At 32.6% G+C, this 19,750-nt stretch overlaps 2 protein-coding genes across 2 annotated transcripts; both read left to right on the forward strand.

Annotated features, from left to right (window-relative positions):
* Nucleotides 1-8,122: 8,122 nt before the first annotated feature.
* Nucleotides 8,123-11,911, forward strand: LOC120190208 (transcription factor bHLH110-like). The gene is made up of 7 exons (XM_039193319.1): nt 8,123-8,751; nt 9,046-9,682; nt 10,182-10,307; nt 10,408-10,473; nt 10,666-10,731; nt 11,246-11,305; nt 11,438-11,911. Exons 1-7 carry the CDS (start codon nt 8,615-8,617, stop codon nt 11,588-11,590), a joined length of 1,245 nt encoding a protein of 414 aa, XP_039049250.1. The 5' UTR covers nt 8,123-8,614; the 3' UTR covers nt 11,591-11,911.
* A 1,726-nt stretch (nt 11,912-13,637) lies between these two features.
* LOC120190696 (phosphatidylinositol/phosphatidylcholine transfer protein SFH8-like) lies at nt 13,638-17,899 on the forward strand. Its single transcript, XM_039193747.1, has 14 exons — nt 13,638-13,769; nt 13,953-14,247; nt 14,346-14,445; nt 14,634-14,900; nt 15,028-15,105; nt 15,209-15,310; nt 15,405-15,454; nt 15,547-15,646; nt 15,721-15,819; nt 15,948-16,061; nt 16,310-16,442; nt 16,912-17,303; nt 17,436-17,510; nt 17,619-17,899. Exons 1-14 carry the CDS (start codon nt 13,736-13,738, stop codon nt 17,646-17,648), a joined length of 1,869 nt encoding a protein of 622 aa, XP_039049678.1. The 5' UTR covers nt 13,638-13,735; the 3' UTR covers nt 17,649-17,899.
* Nucleotides 17,900-19,750: the final 1,851 nt, after the last annotated feature.

Raw genomic sequence — 19,750 nt, forward strand, 5'->3', positions numbered from 1 at the left:
CAGTTACATCCCTAGGTGGAGTAAAATATTTTGTTTCATTTATTGATGACTACTCAAGGAGATGTTGGGTGTACCCTATTAAGAAGAAGTCATATGTGTTTTCCACTTTCAAAATCTTCAAAGCGCGGGTGGAACTTGATTCTAGAAATAAGATCAAGTGTTTAAGAACAGATAATGTTGTAGAATACACAAGCGAAGAATTTGATGACTTTTGTAGGAAAGAAGGCATCAAAAGGCAGTTCACAATGGCGAACACTCCTCAACAAAATGGAGTGGCAGAGCGGATGAATAGAACCTTATTAGAAAGAACAAAAGCAATGTTGAGGGATGCATGCCTAGAAAAATCATTCTGGGCAGAAGCAGTCAATACCGCCTGTTATTTGGTGAATCGAGCTCCATCAACTACAATAGAGCTGAAGACACCAATGGAGATGTGGACTGGTAAACCAGCTGATTATTCAAACCTCCATGTATTTGGAAGTATTGTATACGTGATGTACAACTCCCAATAAATTTCAAAGCTGGATCCAAAATCCAGGAAATGCAAATTCTTGGGGTATGCTGATGGTGTAAAAGGGTATCGCTTGTGGGATCCCACTGCCCGCAAAGTGATCATCAGCAGGGATGTTATCTTTGTAGAAGATAAGCTACAAAGAAAAGAAGAAGATGGTATCGCTGAAAAGTCAAAGACTACACAGATACATGTGGAAAAGGAGTTTGAACAAGGAGATTCTTCTGAAGCAGAACCAGCATATGATGAACAAGAATCAGGGAGTTCTGAAGCTCCAACAACTCGTCAATCAGATCGTGTGAGAAGACGTCCCAATTGGCACTTAGATTATGTTATAGAAGGTAATATTATATACTGTCTTTTAACAGAGGACAGTGAGCCATCAACATACCAGGAGGTAATAAACAGCTCAGATGCTTCACTGTAGATGATGGCGATGCAAGAGGAAATTGAAGCCATTCATAAAAATAATACATGAGACCTTGTGCCACTACCACAAGGAATGAAACTAATTGGTAACAAATGGGTCTTCAAAATCAAGCGAAATAGTGATGATCAAGTTGAGAGGTATCGTGCAAGACTGGTGGTAAAGGGATATGCTCAAAAAGAAGGTATTGATTTCAATGAAATCTTTTCTCCTGCGGTTCGACTAACAACAGTTTGAGTAGTTTTGGTAATGTGTGCTACATTGAACTTACATATAGAGCAGCTAGATGTTAAAACATCTTTTCTTCATGGAAATCTTGAAGAAGAGATTTATATGCTCCAGCCTGAAGGTTTTGAAGAAAAAGAAAAAAAGAACTTGGTTAGCAGGTTGAAAAAATCTATGTACGGTCTAAAGCAGGCACCGAGGTATTGGTATAAGAGATTTGATTCCTTCATTATGTGCATTGGATACAACATAGTTAATGTAGACCCTTGTGTTTATTTCAAGAGGTCTGGTGATAACGATTTTGTTATATTGATGTTGTATGTGGATGACATGTTGGTTGCAGGACCCAACAAAGATCATATTGAAGAATTGAAGGCACAACTGGCTAGGGAATTTGAAATGAAGGATTTGGGATCAACAAACAAGATTCTAGGGATGCAAATACACCGAGATAGAAGTAATAGAAAGATTTGGCTTTCACAAAAGAATTACTTGAAGAAGATCTTGTCACGATTCAACATGCAAAATTGTAAGTCAATTTCTACCCCTCTTCCTATTAACTTTAAATTATCCTCCAGTATGAGTCCTAGCAGTGAAGATGAGATGATGCATATGTCTCGAGTGTCGTATGCATCAGCAGTGAGAAGTTTAATGTTCGCTATGATGCACAAGACCAGACATTGCACAAGCAGTGGGAGTGGTTAGTCGGTATATGGAGAATCCAAGCAAAGAGCATTGGAATACAGTAAAGAGGATCCTGAGATATATCAAATGGACCTCAAATGTTGCATTATGTTACGGAGGATCAAACTTACTAATCAATGGGTATGTAGATTCTGACTATGCAGGGGATTTGGATAAAAGCAAATCTACTACATGATATGTGTTCAAAATTGCTGGTGGAGCTGTAAGCTGGGTTGCAAAATTGCAGTTAGTTGTGGCTACGTCAACAACAGAAGCAAAATATGTAGCAGCTACATAAGCCAGTAAAGAAACAATTTGGTTGAAGATGTTATTGGGGAGCTTGGGCACAATCAATAGTATGTCTCTCTATTTTGTGACAGTCAAAGCGCCTTGCATCTAGCAAGGAACCCAACATTTCATTCAAGGACAAAGCACATACGAGTTCAGTACCATTTCATTCGTGAAAAGGTGGAAGAAGGGATGATAGATATGCAGAAGATTCTTACCAAAAATAACATAGCAGATTTCACGACGAATACGATCAATACCGATAAATTTACTAGGTGTCGATCCTCCTGTGGCCTGTCAGAGACATAAGCAACATGAAGGTACATGGTAGAAAGAATGATGTGAAGATATGATTGTTCCAATCAAATCTTCAAGTGTGAGATTATTGATTAAAACACCGAAAGGTGCAATTAATGCACCGAAAGGTGATTTGTTTTTGTTATTGAAAAATTGATGGTATATTTACACACTTTAGTCACTAAACTTTAGGGTATTTACAAATTAGTCTTTAAGCTTCAATTATAAATACCCTAGCTCATTTAGCTTCAAAACCATCCCAAAGCATTCTAACTTTCTTCCAATACTAGAGAATTTAGAGAGTTTCTTGAGAGTTGTTTTCTCCTTTTTATCAAGAGAGAATTATCATTGTTTTCTCCTTGGTAGATCGAGAGAAGTTGTAATTCCTATTTTCTTATAGTGAAATTCTTCTACCATTGCCCGTGGTTTTTACCCTATATTATTTAGGGGTTTTCCACGTAAATTTTGTGTCTCTTTTATCTTCATTTTTATTTTCTCAAATTATCAGTTGTAGAGAAAATAAATTTAGTCACTAGACTAATAACCTTTTGATCACAGCATGCAGTCATGCATAACACAATCTTCGAGTACAAAGTGATTATAAGATATTATTTGTTCGAAAAATTCTTAATTATTTGACAATAAATGCTCAAACATCCCTGTAAATATTATGCTCGACATATTAAAATGGGGGCATTCTATAACATTTTAAAATGTGTATATTCAATATCATAGCATATAAATTTATATTTTATAATACATATTTGTAGGAAGTGGATGTTTGACCCTTCGACGGTTGACTACCTACTCTAAAAAAAGGCAATGTAGGCTTAAAAATAAAAAGATGATGGACCCCTAAAAAGCGATTAATCATACCAAAACATGCTTTTCAAAGGACTAACAACTTGTTTTATATGTAAAGAGATGATAATAGAGCTACATGAATTATTAGAATTCCAGACTTAAAATTATTAAATCCATGAATGAGATGACATCTAATTACAAGTAATGCAGCTGAAAAAGGGTCAACATTTGTTGAAATCCACCACTTTGCTTTTAGATATTGACCACTTTTAGTTTGCGTTTGAAGAGATTGAAAGGTGGTAGTAGCTCAAGTCATACTCCACATCTCATCTTTTATGTTCAATCACATATTTGTATTTCAAAATTTGTATCCAATTTGCTAACCATTAGCTATTGACACCTCTCATATTAATTTTTTAAATTAATTACTTGTATTTGATTTATTAACTGGTTAATTTAGATCAAAATTTATATATGTCTATTATTAGGGTGATCCTCCCAACTCATTTTACTCTATTTACAAATGTTAGGGTTTGAACTCTTAATCTTATTAAAAGAATTTAATGTCTCGTCTCACTAGACAAACTTAATATATAGACACCTCTCACTTCATCACTAGTTTCATGCTCCTACACCACCACTTTTGCTCATTATTTAGTAGTACCGTGAAGGTAACTCTAACAGCCATTCTTTTTTAAATAATTGAGATTGATCATTTTGACAGTTATTTAAATTATAAATTCGACAGAGGAGCATATGGATTATCATATGTAAAAGCAGCTTTTTAAAATGAATCTTGGAAGGTGATGAAATTGGGAAATATGGAATAGGTCACAACTCACAAGCAAAGGAAACTAGGAAAGGGGAAATATACCATCCTTTTTCTTTTGCTCTCTTTCAGTAAAGAAGAAAAGAAAAGAAGAAAAAAAAGTAGAGATCGAGAGAGAAACAAAGATGTAAAGATGAGGGCGTGGAAGGGAGACAGTAAAAGGCAGCAAAATTATAATTAAAATAGCATAAAAAGAGAAGGAAGGAGAGGGGGTTGGGCTTTGGGCAATGCATGCCCATACTCTGACCCCCGAGACTCCCATCAACTTTTCCAGTCATGTGAACTATTGTGGGGACTCTTCCGATATAAAATTTTGAAGTCATCGAATCTAAATCATTTATAATTACAAATTAATATTTGATATTTTTAATAATTTGAGATGATAGTAAGATATACGTATTTATATTTTTTTAATCATTGTCGATGAATACATATCTCGTAGAAACAATTATTTGAATGCAGAATCTTAAAGTAAAATAATCATTTCTTTAATTACCGATATCACTTAATGAATTCTTGATTTTTTAATATTATATATTAAAATATTATTGTATATATTAACTTTAAATAGATATATAGAAGCAAACAAAAGCACCGGGACAGAATTGTTTCATTACCAAAATTAAATGATTAAAAAATATACATATTCCATTAATTTGTATTATTAAACATGGTATGATGGGTCTTTATCATTTTTTAACCTACATTTAAAATTTTTAATAGTAATGAAGTATATATATATATATATATATAAACAAGTACTTCATCCACTCATAAAGATATGTAATTTTATATAAACACTTGATGAATTATATAATAAATACTTGCCCGCATGTATATATTATATAAAAGAATATATTAAGTAGTACCAGTTTTCTCACCTAAATAATACATGTATAATATAGTGTTGACATGAATTATGCAAGAGAAAGAGAGGAAGGAAACCCTGAATAGAGGATTGGAAAAGGAGAGAGTGGAGGGTAGTATACAGGTTGCAATGGAACTAAGATGTTTGTTTACGGGAAAGCCTGGACTCTTTCTAGGGTTCTTGGGTGTTTTTATTTGCCACTACAGCCTGTATAGAAATAACATATACACTGACAAATTAATAAATAAATTAACGGTATAAATACAATGATTTTAATTATAATTTATTATTATTATTTGAAAATAATAATTTTGATTATTGAATTCAAATTAATGATATTTTCTTTTAACTTTCAATTTTGGCATCACGAGATATATTAACGTAGAGTACTAAAAAGTTATTTTTATTTTTTTAGTAACTAAATCAACAATTAACAATAAATAAATTTATTGAATGACCTTAATGGTTAAAGGGAGTTTTGTTCTCCCTTAGAGTATTGGGTTCAAAATAATTAACAATAAATTTATATAAAATTTAAAAAGTATAAGAACTAAATTTTACAAAAATATAATATAATAACTAAATTTTAACATTTTAAAGAGTACATAACCTTTGACATTTAAACTTATAATACCTCGACATAATATATGTGTTTGTCTAGTTCGATATAATTTTACAAAATTATAATGTGTTTTTCTCATAGTGTAATTTTTTTAGTAAGTCTATTTGTATGTCATGGTTTTATTTGTTTTTATGGCACTTTTTTTTTTTACCTTTTGGTACGTTTTTTGGTCGTATGATCATTTTTTTCATTTATTTTTTTAAGGATTGATTTGACATTATCACGACTGATTAAGATGACGTTTATATGTTATCTTGTTAATCTTCTCTGCTTTGGACCTCGGATTGAATTTAGATACCCGATTTGCATTTGTGGATAACTTTTCACATCCCTCGAGTCTGATTTACGGTGATCTGTGATCTTTCAATAACTTGATCTCCTTTTGTGATTCGTTTGTCGATGCGGTCAGATTTGTTTGTATCAATCTTTGTTCGAGTTTCTTGATTAGGTTTTGTATCTTTTCTTATATGGTTCTTATGTGATCTTAAGTGGTTTGTTTTTGTTTCAATTAATATAGAAAATTATTCTAGTTATGTGCTTAATTTACAATTAAGATTCTAAATCATTATTGTCATTCGGGATATTTTCTATTTTTAATAAAATTAGCTATTTTTATAAAACAAATCATATAATAATAATAACTTTTATCATAAATTTAATTTTGATGTAACATAAATTATATAATTTATAAAATTTATAAAATTAAAGTAATATTTACTATATTAAAAAGTATATAATGTGAAGTCAAGCCCTAATTAGTATTAAGGTTTTCAAATAAGATTAAATTTTCTTATATCAAAACTCATTTTTTTTAAAACCTCAATATTTTACGCAAATTCTGTTCTAATAAAAGAGGGTGAAATATTAAAATTAAAATATATCGATAAGCTTTATGTATTTGTTAATATTTTTCTTAATCATTGACAATGCACACACACTTATAAATTACAACTGTTTAAATTCAAGATCTCAAGAGATAATAACGCTTCATCTGATCAATAAGATCACTTAATAATTCATCAATAACCTTTATTTTGAAACATATGTTGGAGCATGGAATAACAAGAAATTAATGCTTCTTTACGGGGTTAATGTAAGTGACCATGATGATAACACTGCAAGGGAAACCTATTCCATTCACGTTCAAATTCCTATTCTTCTGACCTCCCCTATAGAAAACTATATATAATGACAAGATGAAATGATTATAAAAAAAACTTTTTTCCCAAAGTAATTTCATAATAATATTAATGTAAATAACATTCAATGCCAATAAGTTATAAAATAAAAAATTAAGGTGTATAAAATATGATATTGTGTTTATAATTTGTACTGATCAATCAATAAAAATTTATAAATTTTAAGATTATTTAAGCTTTAAATTTTCATTTCATCAATCGTAAATTTACGCACACGTAAAAAAGGGCGAATGCGTGTAAAGGAGACCTAGAGTGATTTTAACCCTAAAAAATATTTTATTTGTTTTTAACCCTTTAAAAACAATAAAATCCTAAATTAATAAAAATTATGTTACTTTTGGTTATAGTTCTTAGATGACATTTATAACTGTATTTATACTTGTATTATTGAACTGATCAACTGATTATTATTGTACTTATACCAAATATATCGGCTTGAAAAAAAATTTGTACACTATTAAAAACGTCGCTATATAGAACTAAGAAAAAACCACTAAAAAACTGTTTTGCTATAGCCGGGGAGGGGATGAAAACTGTAAATTATAGCGGGGGAGGGGCAAGAGGAGAAATGAATGAAAACGGCAAGCTTTAAGAGACAGTGCATTACAGAAGAAGGAAAGGGATTGCCCATTTTGATGTTTTCAATCTATGCATAATGAAATGGTACGAAATTTATGACTCTCTCATCTTTTAATCACCAATGCCATATATAAATATGTGAGTGCCAAAATATTAGAGTCGTGGGAAGGGGGAGGCCCCTCTCAGTTGGGAAATTCCCAGTGACCGGCTAGTCTTCACTAGAATCATAGCTGTTTCTATATTTTATACGGCTTGTTCTGATCATCACAAAGGACATATCTATCTGAACAACACCTCCTTCAACCACACAATAACCCATTAATGGCAGTGTAAAAAGGTGCAATCCCACCTGCATCGGGTAGGCCAAAGTTCACAACATAACTCCATGTCTCAAATTCTAAAGATTTTTTTATTATAGCCGACATATAGTTAATGATAAAATAAGAATATTAAGTTCAGACAAAACTTACAAATAAAGATTTTTTATATATTGTGGACTTTGTACGAAGTAATATTTTATGGGGCAAACTAAGTACTTTTTGGGATGACCAATCACAGCACAAAGAGAAGCAAAAGAAAAATAAGTTAAGGTCTCTCAATCATGTCACTGATGAAGAATTTAAAAGGTTATATCATACTCCAAAGGAGAATGTTTGTGGGAAGAAATTATGATATTTGTTTACTGTATTCCTGAATTTATAAATAGAAGATAACAATACAAGCAATATATATATATATTAAGGGCTTTGAACATGGCTGTTATCATTTCTTTTCTCAGACCTTTGTTGAAAGTCTTGAGATGGAAGGCAGGGATCTTAATCATGGCCATGAGGAAGTATTAATCATCTCCCTCTAATTGCAGTGAGCTTTTCATCTTCCCCCCCCCCCCTCTTAAATAAAACAAAGTGAGTGAGTTTTTTTTTAAGAAAAATCGTGTATCGAGGGATAGCTGCAAAAAAAATGTGGACGAAAAAAAATAATTGAAGGGGTGGAGGGAGAAGGGATTGTTGAAGCTCCTCTCTCTTTCTTTCTTTCTTTCTTCCTTTTAAAGACTACTTTAAGATGGAAACTTGAAAGAGTAAAGAGGAAAAAAAAATAAAACTGGGAAAAGTTGCTTAGCTAGAATCACAAGGGACTTGTATCTGAGGTAGTTGTCACCTGAACTGTTTTCTTTGATTAGAGTGAGATTCCTGGAAACTAGCAGTGTAGTAAAAATTAATTACTCAATCTTGGGATTTTCAAGCCTTTATCTTTTCTTTTGTTCCTTTTAAATTTATAATTATGGAGTCTGAAAATCCCCATCACCAGCACCAGCTTCAAGACCAGCTTGTTGGATTATCTTCTTCTTTACCTATCTCTCCCTGTTATGGAGTTTCAAGCACCCATTCTTGGACCCCAACCGACCCAAGTATTACTTTGTAAGTTACCCTTTCTCTCTCATGAAGCATTCTACAAATATACATGTCTCTTCATGCTTCACAGGCTATTATGAATTTTACTTCAACTCCGGAATCTATCTCCCTTTTTTCTTTTCTGATTTGATGTGCATCAATCACAATTATGTAGTTAAAAATTTACTTATTTATCAGTTGTTTTTTCTTAGAAGAATATTTTCTTTTTCTTGCACTGTTTTTGGATTCCTAGAACTTGTCGATTCACCAAGTACAGTATTTCAGATACTTGTTCAATTTATACTCTCATTTTCCCCCCAGGAACTCCAGTGAGTTCAATCCAAATTATAATGGGGATATATTGCACTCAAGGCAGAAAAATGACATGTTAGTATCTCCTCAAAACAATTCCATGATCCAAGACTGGGCTAACAGCGATGGGAGCTTCACCACGAGATTTACCGATATCCTAAGCGACAGTTCCTCAAGCGTCGGAGATACTCGCCAGCTGCCTCAAGCAAACTACTTGAAGAATAACGGGCAAAGAGATTTGAATGATCTCAGCGAGAAACTATTGCTCAAGACAATATCCTCTGGTTTCCCGATGTTTTCTGCAGAACCAGAATTTTATCCAAGTACCCAGAATTGTTCTATCCCTAGGAGTAGTTTTTCACCAAGTAGAGGGAGTTTCAGCCAGATTTATCCTAGTATAAATATTTCAAGTTTGAACCAAGCTTCTTCTCCCCCGAATATCCCGAGCTCCTTTGTCATGAATTTGGAGGCCTTGGATCTCTTAAATCCTGCGAGATTTAGCAGAAGCAGTAGATTTAGCTATCCTTCAGAGGATCATCACGATAATCTTGGTATATACAAAGAGATCAGCCCTTCTTTTGGTCTCCATCACCACCATAATTTGCTGCAGTCAAATCAAAGGCCAGCCGCTTATTCCCTTAGTAAAGTAAGTGCTCACTATTCTTTCTTGTAGCAGCATTCATTTCTACTACAAACCATGCCTCAAGTACAAAACATTATTGTAATTCCTACACTGCACTGTCATGGCTCTCAAGTTTAAAATATAACACTGCATGTTATTTTTTTTTTACTTCATGCATTGAACTAAATCATGGAATTTTAATGAGAATATTGGCATCACTATAATACAATCTAGTACTCGACTAATTAACACGAAAATAAGTAGAATATGATTAGTTAGTGAAGCACTTTCTTAAACGATCCTAAGGAAAAAAAGATTGAAAGTTGAAAACCTTTATTCATATAAGAATATTATCATGTTCAAAACTATGCCCAGTAAAAGAAATGATATAGGGGGCACCCTTCAGCTTTAATCGATGTATGCTTATATCTTTACCAGAAGAACTTTATGCCTTTATTTTCATTTCTATTTTTTTTTTTGGATGATCATTTAACTGATCTTTACTCTTTGCACTCCATGAAAGGTATCACCCTTCCCCACTGAAATAACAGAGGCAAAGAGACCCAGTAATCTACCGGAAGCAAAGGCAACAGCAGCAGCAGCCAAGAAATCTCGTGTGGAGTCACGCGCCTCCTGCCCTCCCTTTAAGGTGACCAACAATCTTAAACATGACATTATTGATTGTTAATTTACATGTTTTCCGACCTTAAGTGGAGTATTATGTTTGGTTTTGCATCAACATCTAACAGGTTAGGAAAGAGAAACTGGGGGACAGAATTGCAGCTCTACATCAATTGGTTGCTCCTTTTGGCAAGGTAAAAGAGGAAAGAAACACAATAATATGCAACTAGCAGTACCTGCTATGCTGATAAGAATAAAAGAAAACAGAAGAGAGCGAGAGAGATTTATTTATTTAGTAATAATATTAGTTTAAGATTTTTTATTTTATTAGTGGATGATTAATGGAAAATGACGAGGTTATTTTTGCATGCGGGAGAATACTACAGACAGATACAGCGTCCGTACTAATGGAGGCTATTGGATACATCAAATTCCTTCAAAATCAAGTCGAGGTACCCATCAGAATCACCTTCCCAAAACATTCTCCTTGAAGTTTGCGATGTCTTACATTATTATATTTCACTATTAACTATTCTCTGACACATTCTTAAAATATTATTTCCACCTCAATGTGTAACCCATCGGAAACGGCTACTTATGTGGGACTGCAAGCCCCCAACATGCTAGCCTCTCTAGTAGTTTACCCTAAAATACTCGGCCAAAGTAGCTGGCTAGGGTTCTTTATAGGGTTGTATAATTCTGTGCTTCTCTCCTCTAAAAAGTATACCGAGTCCAAGTTAAGGTCCATTATTTTATTCATCCCACTGAACAACTATTACAACATATATATTTTAACCACGCCATGGAAATTTTTGTTTCTTTTGATTTTGATCAGATTTCTGAGTTTCTTCAGTTCTTTTCGGCACAAAAAGAAAGACAGAAACTGTCTCCCTTTAGTTTAGAGCTCAGTCCTTACTTTCTTGTATGTATATATCACTGAATGATTAATGTATCTGTTTTCGGCAGACATTAAGCGTTCCGTATATGAAGTCATCACGCAATAAAACATCCAGATCCAAACAAGGGGTAAGCGAAACCTATCCACATTTGGCAATGGAAACTATAACTATTTTTTCTTTCATGTAATTTTATGGAACAAGGGGTATTCAAATAATTCCAATTACTAGTATAACTTTAACGTTGAAAATTGATTTTTAGGGTTCAACGATGGAGGATGGGAACGAAGAATTAGCACAACGAGATCTCAGAAGTCGAGGTCTATGTCTAGTACCATTGTCGTGCATGTCTTATGTGACTAGCGACAGTGGTGGCGGTATTTGGCCACCGCCGCCGCATAACTTCACCGGATGAACTTGAGAACGGCTGTGGCTTGCTAGTTTGGAAGCCACAATAGATATTAAAGACCTTGGGACATATATATTATTATGAGGAAAAAATACTGATCATCTTATTAGCCCATAAGTCGGCTAGGAGAATCATAAGTGCTAGTTTTGGTTTCAATGGAACAAATTTGGTCATCTTGTTTAATTTACAAGCTTACAAGACCGACCAAGCTTGATCCATTAACAATATTAACTCTTGTACTTCTTAATTTATAGTTTGTACCCTTTTAAAGAGTTTCATTCACATTGTGTTTTGATCCATAATTTATTGCAATAACCATCTTAATTAGTTAGGTTGCCTAATCCTTGAATCTATTAAAACTTTTTAAATCCATCAAGTGGTCTCAGTGATTAAAGACGGTATTATTCTCTCTCAAAATTTTTGGTTTGAACAACTATGCCCACGAAGTGTATTATCAATTATTAAGAAAGATTTTGAATGAAAATTATCGGTAATCACAAAAACCGTAAAAAAATATTTTCTCAGTCAGATAAACATTACAAATTGTTACCTCTGTAAATACGGTTTTATATATGCATGATTATTTACAGAAAATATATATCATGTGCAAGAAAATGATTAAATAAATTCTAAAAGTTCCCGACGTTTATGATGTCAATTTAATCTGTAAATTAAAATGAAAACTTTAAAATATCAATTAAAATATTTATTAATAATAAAAAAATTTTAAAAATAAAATAGAGTAATATCATTTTTTATCTAACCAGATTAATTTTCAAATTTATCTCACATTCTCATAGAAGTGTTCAGTAAATCAAACATATTAATAAAAATTTGTTAAAAGTTTAATCAATATATATCAAATATATATAACTTAATGTTTTTAAAAGAGTTAAATTGTTTTTCTCTAAAACATACTGACTAAAAATTATTCTTTAATTATTTTGATGTGATTGCTTGTATAATATATTTCATACTAACATAAAATTATTTGATATATGCCCTGTTAATAAATAGTTTAAAAATATTTAAATTTAAAAACTAAAAATTAAAATACATTTCAATTATTAAAAGATTTTATTTGATATTTCTTTTGTAAAAAAGTTCGATTATTTTTTTAAATAAAGGCTTACATTTGATTTTTCCTAAAAGAATTATTAAATTTAGTATAAAAGTAAAAATCAAATTAATAAAAAATTATGAAGCAGGACTGAATTTACATGAACTCAAAAACTAAATTTATTCTGGGTTTTAACCAATACAACCGGTACAATTAATGGAAAACAAAACAAGTTAAGGCACCGACAGAAACTCGTTAACCGTCGGCAAAATTCCCGCGAAAGGTTTATGCGCACTGCAGCTGATATGAAAGCTACCTGCTTACTTTTCAAACGGAGAGAACGTCGGACCCACTGGCTGGTCCCTTTTCTGATCGTTGTTTGCTCCGCTGATTAAGTGTGAATGTTGGATCCAATCGAGTCGAGTAGAATAATTTTTTAAGTTTTTTGAGTTAATGAATTTTATTTTATAATTTAAATTTGATTTGAAATTTTTTGAATTTTGAGTTAAATTTTTGAATTTTTAAAAAATTTAATTATAAATATTTATAATATTATAATACTATTTTATTCTAATTTAATTAACATAAAGAGAGTTCGACTCTAATTTAAAAATCAATCTATTAATTAATAAAATTTTTGAGTTATTTGAGTTTCTATTCAAATTGTATTTTATAATTCGATTTGAATTTGAATTTTTTTTTCAAATCAAGTTTATAAAATTATAATTCGAATAAAATATTTTTAAACTGAATCCAATAAAAAAAATCGATTTTTTGAGTCTGATTTTACTAAATCTATCGGTAATAAATGATAAATAAATATAAAACTTTGTAGATTATAGTTTTCTACGATGTATTTGTTTATTAATTTATTCTTCTTTTGTCTGTTTGTTTGTCTACACTTGAGCAGCCACGTCATTCCCGAAGATCGATTTGTATGAACCACCGTTTCTTTTCAGATCCCACTAGTAAATCTCTACTTGTTTGCTACCCTCTCATCCATTCTCGGTTTCGTTTTCCAAAATTTATCATATCCTCACGTTCTTGATCGTGGGTTACAGTTTTGACGACTGTATACCGATTCCTCAAACATGTCCGGTCATCTCGATCGTTTCGCAAGGCCCTGTAAGTGGACTTCTCTGCTTTTCTTTTTAAACCGTTTTTGCTCCATCAATTACCAATTCTGCGGTTTATACTTATTAGTTTCATGATTGTTATTTGCTGCATCATCTGAACTGATATTTCTGAATCTCCGATTGAAATTCAATTTTTGAGGAATCGTCGATGAACTTGCTGTTAATTATGTAGGTTTTGAAGGTGTTACTATTAATGACGATAGAAAAGATAGGAAATCGGATTTCGAAGTCTCTGAAGAGGACAGGAAGACTAGAATTGGAAATCTTAAGAAAAAAGCGATAAAGGCGTCGAGTAAATTTAAACGTTCTCTTAAGAAGAAAGGTAGTAGGAGGAAAAGCGGTCTCTCTCTTTCGATTAAGGATTTTCGAGACATCGAGGAGTTGCAGACTGTTGATGCTTTCCGTCAAGCATTAATTGCCGAGCAGTTGCTTCCTGCTAGACATGACGATTATCATATGCTACTCAGGTAGGTTAAAAGCTGCAATCCTTTTACTTTTATCTTTAGAAACATAACAGAATTGGTCTGTTTGTGCTGTGCTTACGGCAATAGGTGTTTTCTTGCAGATTCTTGAAAGCAAGGAAGTTTGACATCGAAAAAGCGAAGCACATGTGGGATAATATGATCCAATGGAGGAAAGACTTTGGAACTGATACTATTTTGGAGGTGATCCTCTCTTACTGCAAGAATGCTCCACATTATCTCTGGGATCTTAGTTATTGCATTAGATATTTGCCTCTAAGTTTTAAGGACATGCATAACTTCTTTATTTCCAGGTTGTTTATTTACTTGTTCCCATGTTTATATAAAGCAATACTCACTTTTTTCTTTTAATGTTATTATGATTTAATCAGGATTTTGAGTTCAGTGAGCTGAATGAGGTGTTGAAGCACTACCCTCAGGGTTATCATGGGGTGGATAAGGAAGGAAGGCCTGTTTACATTGAATTGCTAGGAAAAGTTGAACCTGACCAACTCATGCGAGTCACAACTTTGGATCGATATGTGAGATACCATGTGCAGGAATTTGAAAAGTGTTTTGCAATTAAGTTTCCGGCTTGCTCCATTGCTGCAAAGAGACACATAGATTCAAGCACAACCATTTTGGATGTTCAAGGCATGGTATGTTTTATTCTGGTTCTTCTAATTTTATGGTCTTCCCTGCCATCATTTTTATGTTGGTCTAATTAGAGTTTTTTTTTTATAAAAAAAAAATTAGATTGCTTACTTCCAGTCATTTTTTTCATAGGGTTACAAAAATTTTAGCAAGTCTGCACAAGATCTTGTGAAGCGGCTGCAGAAGATTGATGGTGATAACTATCCCGAGGTAGATGTTCTTCTACTTGCTATTGTGCTCAGATATTTTGTGAATATTGCTTCTATTTTCAATATTCAAAGGAATGTTTATTATTATCGATGCCACTCTGCAGACTCTTTACCGAATGTTCATCATAAATGCTGGTCCAGGTTTTAAAATGGGTCTGAAAGCTGTTAAATCTTTTCTCGATTCTAAAACAGCTAGTAAGATTAATGTAAGTTCAAGATCTTTGTATAATTTGGCTTTCTACTAAAGTATCTACTCTTCTCAGTTGGTAGAAGTTACCTCATTTTTTAAATTCCTTTCAGGTTCTGGGTAGCAACTACCAGAATAAGTTGCTTGAAATTATTGATGCAAGGTAATTAAATTATTTTGGCTGCTGATATATTGATTAATTCACATTTAGTTGTACTGGAAACTAAAAGTCTTTAATATATTGAATATGGTTAGTGAGTTGCCCCAATTTATTGGGGGTAGTTGCACTTGTGCTGATCAGGGAGGCTGTATGAGATCAGACAAAGGTCCCTGGAAAGACCCCAACATATTAAAGGTCTGATACACTCTCTGAATAAATTTGCAGTCTCGTACATATTTTAAGTAATACGAGTGACTGTCTTCATGCAGATGATTGCCAGTGGTGAAACACTATTTCCTAGACAAATCGTGACAGTTTCAAACAGCGAAGGAAGGGTAATTGCCTATGATAAGCCATGTTATCCTGTGGTAAGATTCACCAATTGTATTTCGCTATGCATATCACACCTTCTCAGCTTTGAGTTTTGCATTGTTAGAATTCAGTCAAATATTTTGTAGTTTTATTTCCGCATTTATTTATTTTTATCCCTTATCAGATGAAGAGTAGTGATACATCTGCAGCAGAGTCAGGATCGGAAGTGGAAGACATTACTTCGCCTAAGAAAACTAGGAGCTATTTACACCCAATTTTGGCTCCTGTTAGCGAAGAGGTAAATACTTGCAAATTGGGATGACTGGTTGACGAGAAAAGGGTTTCACTCACATGCTAGATTCACAGTTTTAAACAGCACCTAATGCCAGGATAGTCTTTCTTCTATCCAAGAGTATGCATGTGGATGGTTTATTTACTGTGTATTAATGACATGTTAACATCCTAAGAAGTAGGAGTACAGTTCCCGTCTCACACTATAGATTCTTTGAGATTTAAGTTACAACAATGAACATGATGTTTGTGTAGGCAAGAATGGCTGGCAAATCGATCTCTGCTGGTGGTTCGTCTGAGCATGGCGAATATGTTCCCATAATCGATAAGGTTGTAGATTCTGAATGTGAGAGACAGGTGTCACGTCAGAGTCCATACAGTTCTAAAGGTTAGTAAAATGAACTATTTTTAAAAGCTTTTTCTCTTTTTTTACTCTGTTAATATAACGGAAGAAATTATTGTGTATACTGCATACCATCTTAACTATAAATAGTTCTTGTTTTTATTGCAACTTCTAACGCAGGATCATTCTGCATACAGTGGTTATATTCAAAATCGAATGCCTTCTAATCAGTGTCAACCATTTAGTATCTAAGTCCTCATATGCATATGGTATTAAATTCAACGTGTCAAGTGATAATCTATACCCAGAATAAACAGAATATTGTCAGGCTTTGGCCATCTCTTTTTTTCTCTTTCTCGGCTCATCTTATCAAAGCTCTTTAGCACGTTGTCACAGATTTAATCAACTCATGAATAATGATAACAGTGTAACCAAAACCAGAGCTAGATTTATTTATTTTTTTCTCTAAATTTTCAATATGTTTGACTTTGAAGTCTACTGTCTTGAATTGCAGGAACTCCTCTGCTTCTGGGAAGGCAAACTCCAAAAGGAATCTATGGTTATATTACTGACCTAGTTGTTGCCCTTTTGACATTTTTAACTCTTATCCGAACAATAGTATTGAAGCTGATGAAAAAGCAGAGTACAACCGAGTTAACATGTAGCACTCCTGAGGAGCATGTTGAACCAACATACAAGGAGGAAACTCGTCCCCCCTCACCTGCTCCAGTGTTTACTGAGGCAGACATCGTGTCATCTGTGGTAAGAAGGCTGGGTGATCTCGAAGACAAGGTTGAGATGTTGCAATCAAAAAGATTTGAGATGCCTCATGAGAAAGAGGAGTTGTTGAATGCTGCCGTATATCGTGTGGATGCGCTAGAAGCAGAATTAATTGCTACAAAGAAGGTAATTGTTTGGTGTCAGAGAGAGTTAGGATGATGCCATTATAAGTCTCTATAACGATGACATGTTTTCTTCTTTCTTGATGGGAGTAGTAGCGATACGAGTGTTATTTACTGAACTTGTATGCGTGAGCAGGCTCTTCATGAAGCATTAATTCGGCAGGAAGAACTCCTTGCATATATAGACAGTCAAGAAGAAACCAAATCTGGGGTAAGTCGAAAAAAGATTTATTTACATTCGACCTTCGATACATGCTCTATATGATTGATTTTCATCAGTTGGATAAATGATTGTGTAATGTTTGCATGCATGACGCAGAAAAAGAAGTTCTTGTGTTGGTGCAAATGAGAATGAAGATTTATTTGCCGATAAGACTTTGACCAAGCGTTCAGGAGTGATATTTTGTATTGGGCAAACGGAAACTGATTGTAAATAGAAAAGTACCATACAGTTGCGGTGGGCTCGCTGCACTGCAGTGGTGACTGGTTATTGTTTGCTTTTTTTGGTCTTTACATTCTCAATGTAAAAATAGAGGGAAAATGTTTTGTTTTGTGTGCCACCGTTTCTTATGGTATATTTATCATATCTGCTACCTCTTACTTTGTGAATGGGATAGAGACGTGGTTATTTATATTTCAAAATATATCAAATCAGACGAATGACGATAATGTTTGAATTGGTTTTTAAAATAATATGGGTAACTGTAAGCCCCTCCCAAGACAAGGTAAGTTTTGATAATCTAAGTTATATTTTCTTTTGAGCTCAAAAACAGCCGGTTATGAAATCATAAACATCTGCCAGCTGGGTGGCATTTAGAAGGTCCCAACATTTGGATTTCTCCTAAACAGTTCTGAAACCCTAAAGAATAATCCAACTTATCCTATTCTACTTAAAAAAAACTAAATGAACCGGCTATTCCTCTTTCTGCTTTCCCGAGTCGATCGTTGATTATTTGGGCAGGAGAGTGAAAAATAAAGAAAAGGGTAATCTACTTCAAATACCACTCACTTTAGGCTCGGGCTCGTTTATGCCATCAACGTTTCAATTTTATCAATTTTAACACTAACGTTTAAGTTTAACTGCAATTATGTCACTCCGCCGTTAATGACACGATGATATGGCACCTCTGCGCCGTGATGTTGCTCCCTCACCAAAACGTCGTCGATTTGGCATGACTGTGTTGGTGTTAAAAAACCTCAAAACGACGTCATTTTGTTTGAGAAAAATTAGTAAATAATGCATTTGGAAGGATTTGAACCCATAACCTTTTGAAATAAAGGTTAATACTTAACCACTAAACCAACTTATATTGTTTGATATAATTTTATAAACATAATATACATAACATGAGTAATCATTCGAAAAGTTATTTTCTAAAAAACCCATAAAATTATTAAAATTCTCAAAAAACACCTTAAATTTCATAAAATTTCAAAAAAAAACTCCTAAATTCCTAAAAATTCCAAAAAATTTTAGGGAGTCAATAACATAATATATTTGAACAGTTTGATACATTGAACTTGTGTTATTGATTTAATTCCCTACAAAGCATGTTCTAAATGCTCATTTGGAGTCAATAACAGAAGTGACATCATTAGTGTTTGTGTTTAAAGTATATTGAATAACATGAAAATCTTGAATTTTTATGTTGTTTTAATGATTCTAATTTAATTTTAATGTGTTAAAATTATTGGTAAAGTATTATAAGTGATTAGGTTTAATTTTCCGGTCATTAGGAGGGTTAATCTCGTGTTTTAAGTCGAAAACAATGTGTTGTTTGGAATTTGTTTTCTGCCCAGTTTTACAAAATGTGCAATTTAGTCCATGAAATGAAATTGTTTAAAATGACGTATAATTTCTGCTCCTTTTATTTTGGAAATTTGCAAAATGATTTTTAAGTTTAATTATATTAGTTTACTGAAAGTTCCAGATTATTATGTAAACTTTATAATTAAGTAGTTAAGAACATTTTTCTAATTAGTGCACTTAAGATCAATATCTTAAATGTTTATTTTTTGGGTTGAAAATCAATTATATATGTTTAAGTGGTTAAAAATATTTGAAATAAGTCAAATACAATTTATTATGTGCATTCAAAAGTAAACAATTTGATGTTAATAGTTTTCATCATGATTAAATTATCATATTTCGAATACATTATATATTATAATAAAATAAACTATAATGAGTATACTTAAAAATTAGGGTAAACTACCTCAAATACCACTCACCTTTAGGCTCGGGCTTATTTATGATTTTTGGGATTTTTAGGAATTTAGGAGTTTTTTTTTAGATTTTCTGGAATTTAAGGTTTTTTTTTGGAATTTTAATAATTTCATGGGTTTTTTAGAAAATAACTTTTGGAATGAAGACTCGTGTTATGTATATTATGTTTATAGAATTATATCAAAAAATCTAAGTTGGCATAGTGGTTAAGAATTAACCTTTAT

This window comes from Hibiscus syriacus, unplaced genomic scaffold (genome assembly GCF_006381635.1).
Source record: "Hibiscus syriacus cultivar Baekdansim isolate YM2019G1 unplaced genomic scaffold, ASM638163v2 tig00116962_pilon, whole genome shotgun sequence".
NCBI lineage: Eukaryota > Viridiplantae > Streptophyta > Magnoliopsida > Malvales > Malvaceae > Hibiscus > Hibiscus syriacus.

Bases quoted from the DNA above. Each gene is read 5' to 3' on its own strand.
- LOC120190696 (XM_039193747.1), top strand. From the start codon at position 13,736: ATGTCCGGTCATCTCGATCGTTTCGCAAGGCCCT. The intron at 13,770-13,952 runs GTAAGTGGACTT...TTAATTATGTAG, and splicing joins CGATCGTTTCGCAAGGCCCT to GTTTTGAAGGTGTTACTATT. The intron at 14,901-15,027 runs GTATGTTTTATT...TTTTTTTCATAG, and splicing joins TTTTGGATGTTCAAGGCATG to GGTTACAAAAATTTTAGCAA.
- LOC120190208 (XM_039193319.1), top strand. From the start codon at position 8,615: ATGGAGTCTGAAAATCCCCATCACCAGCACCAGCTTCAAGACCAGCTT. The intron at 10,308-10,407 runs GTGACCAACAAT...AACATCTAACAG, and splicing joins CCTCCTGCCCTCCCTTTAAG to GTTAGGAAAGAGAAACTGGG. The intron at 10,474-10,665 runs GTAAAAGAGGAA...AGAATACTACAG, and splicing joins TGGTTGCTCCTTTTGGCAAG to ACAGATACAGCGTCCGTACT.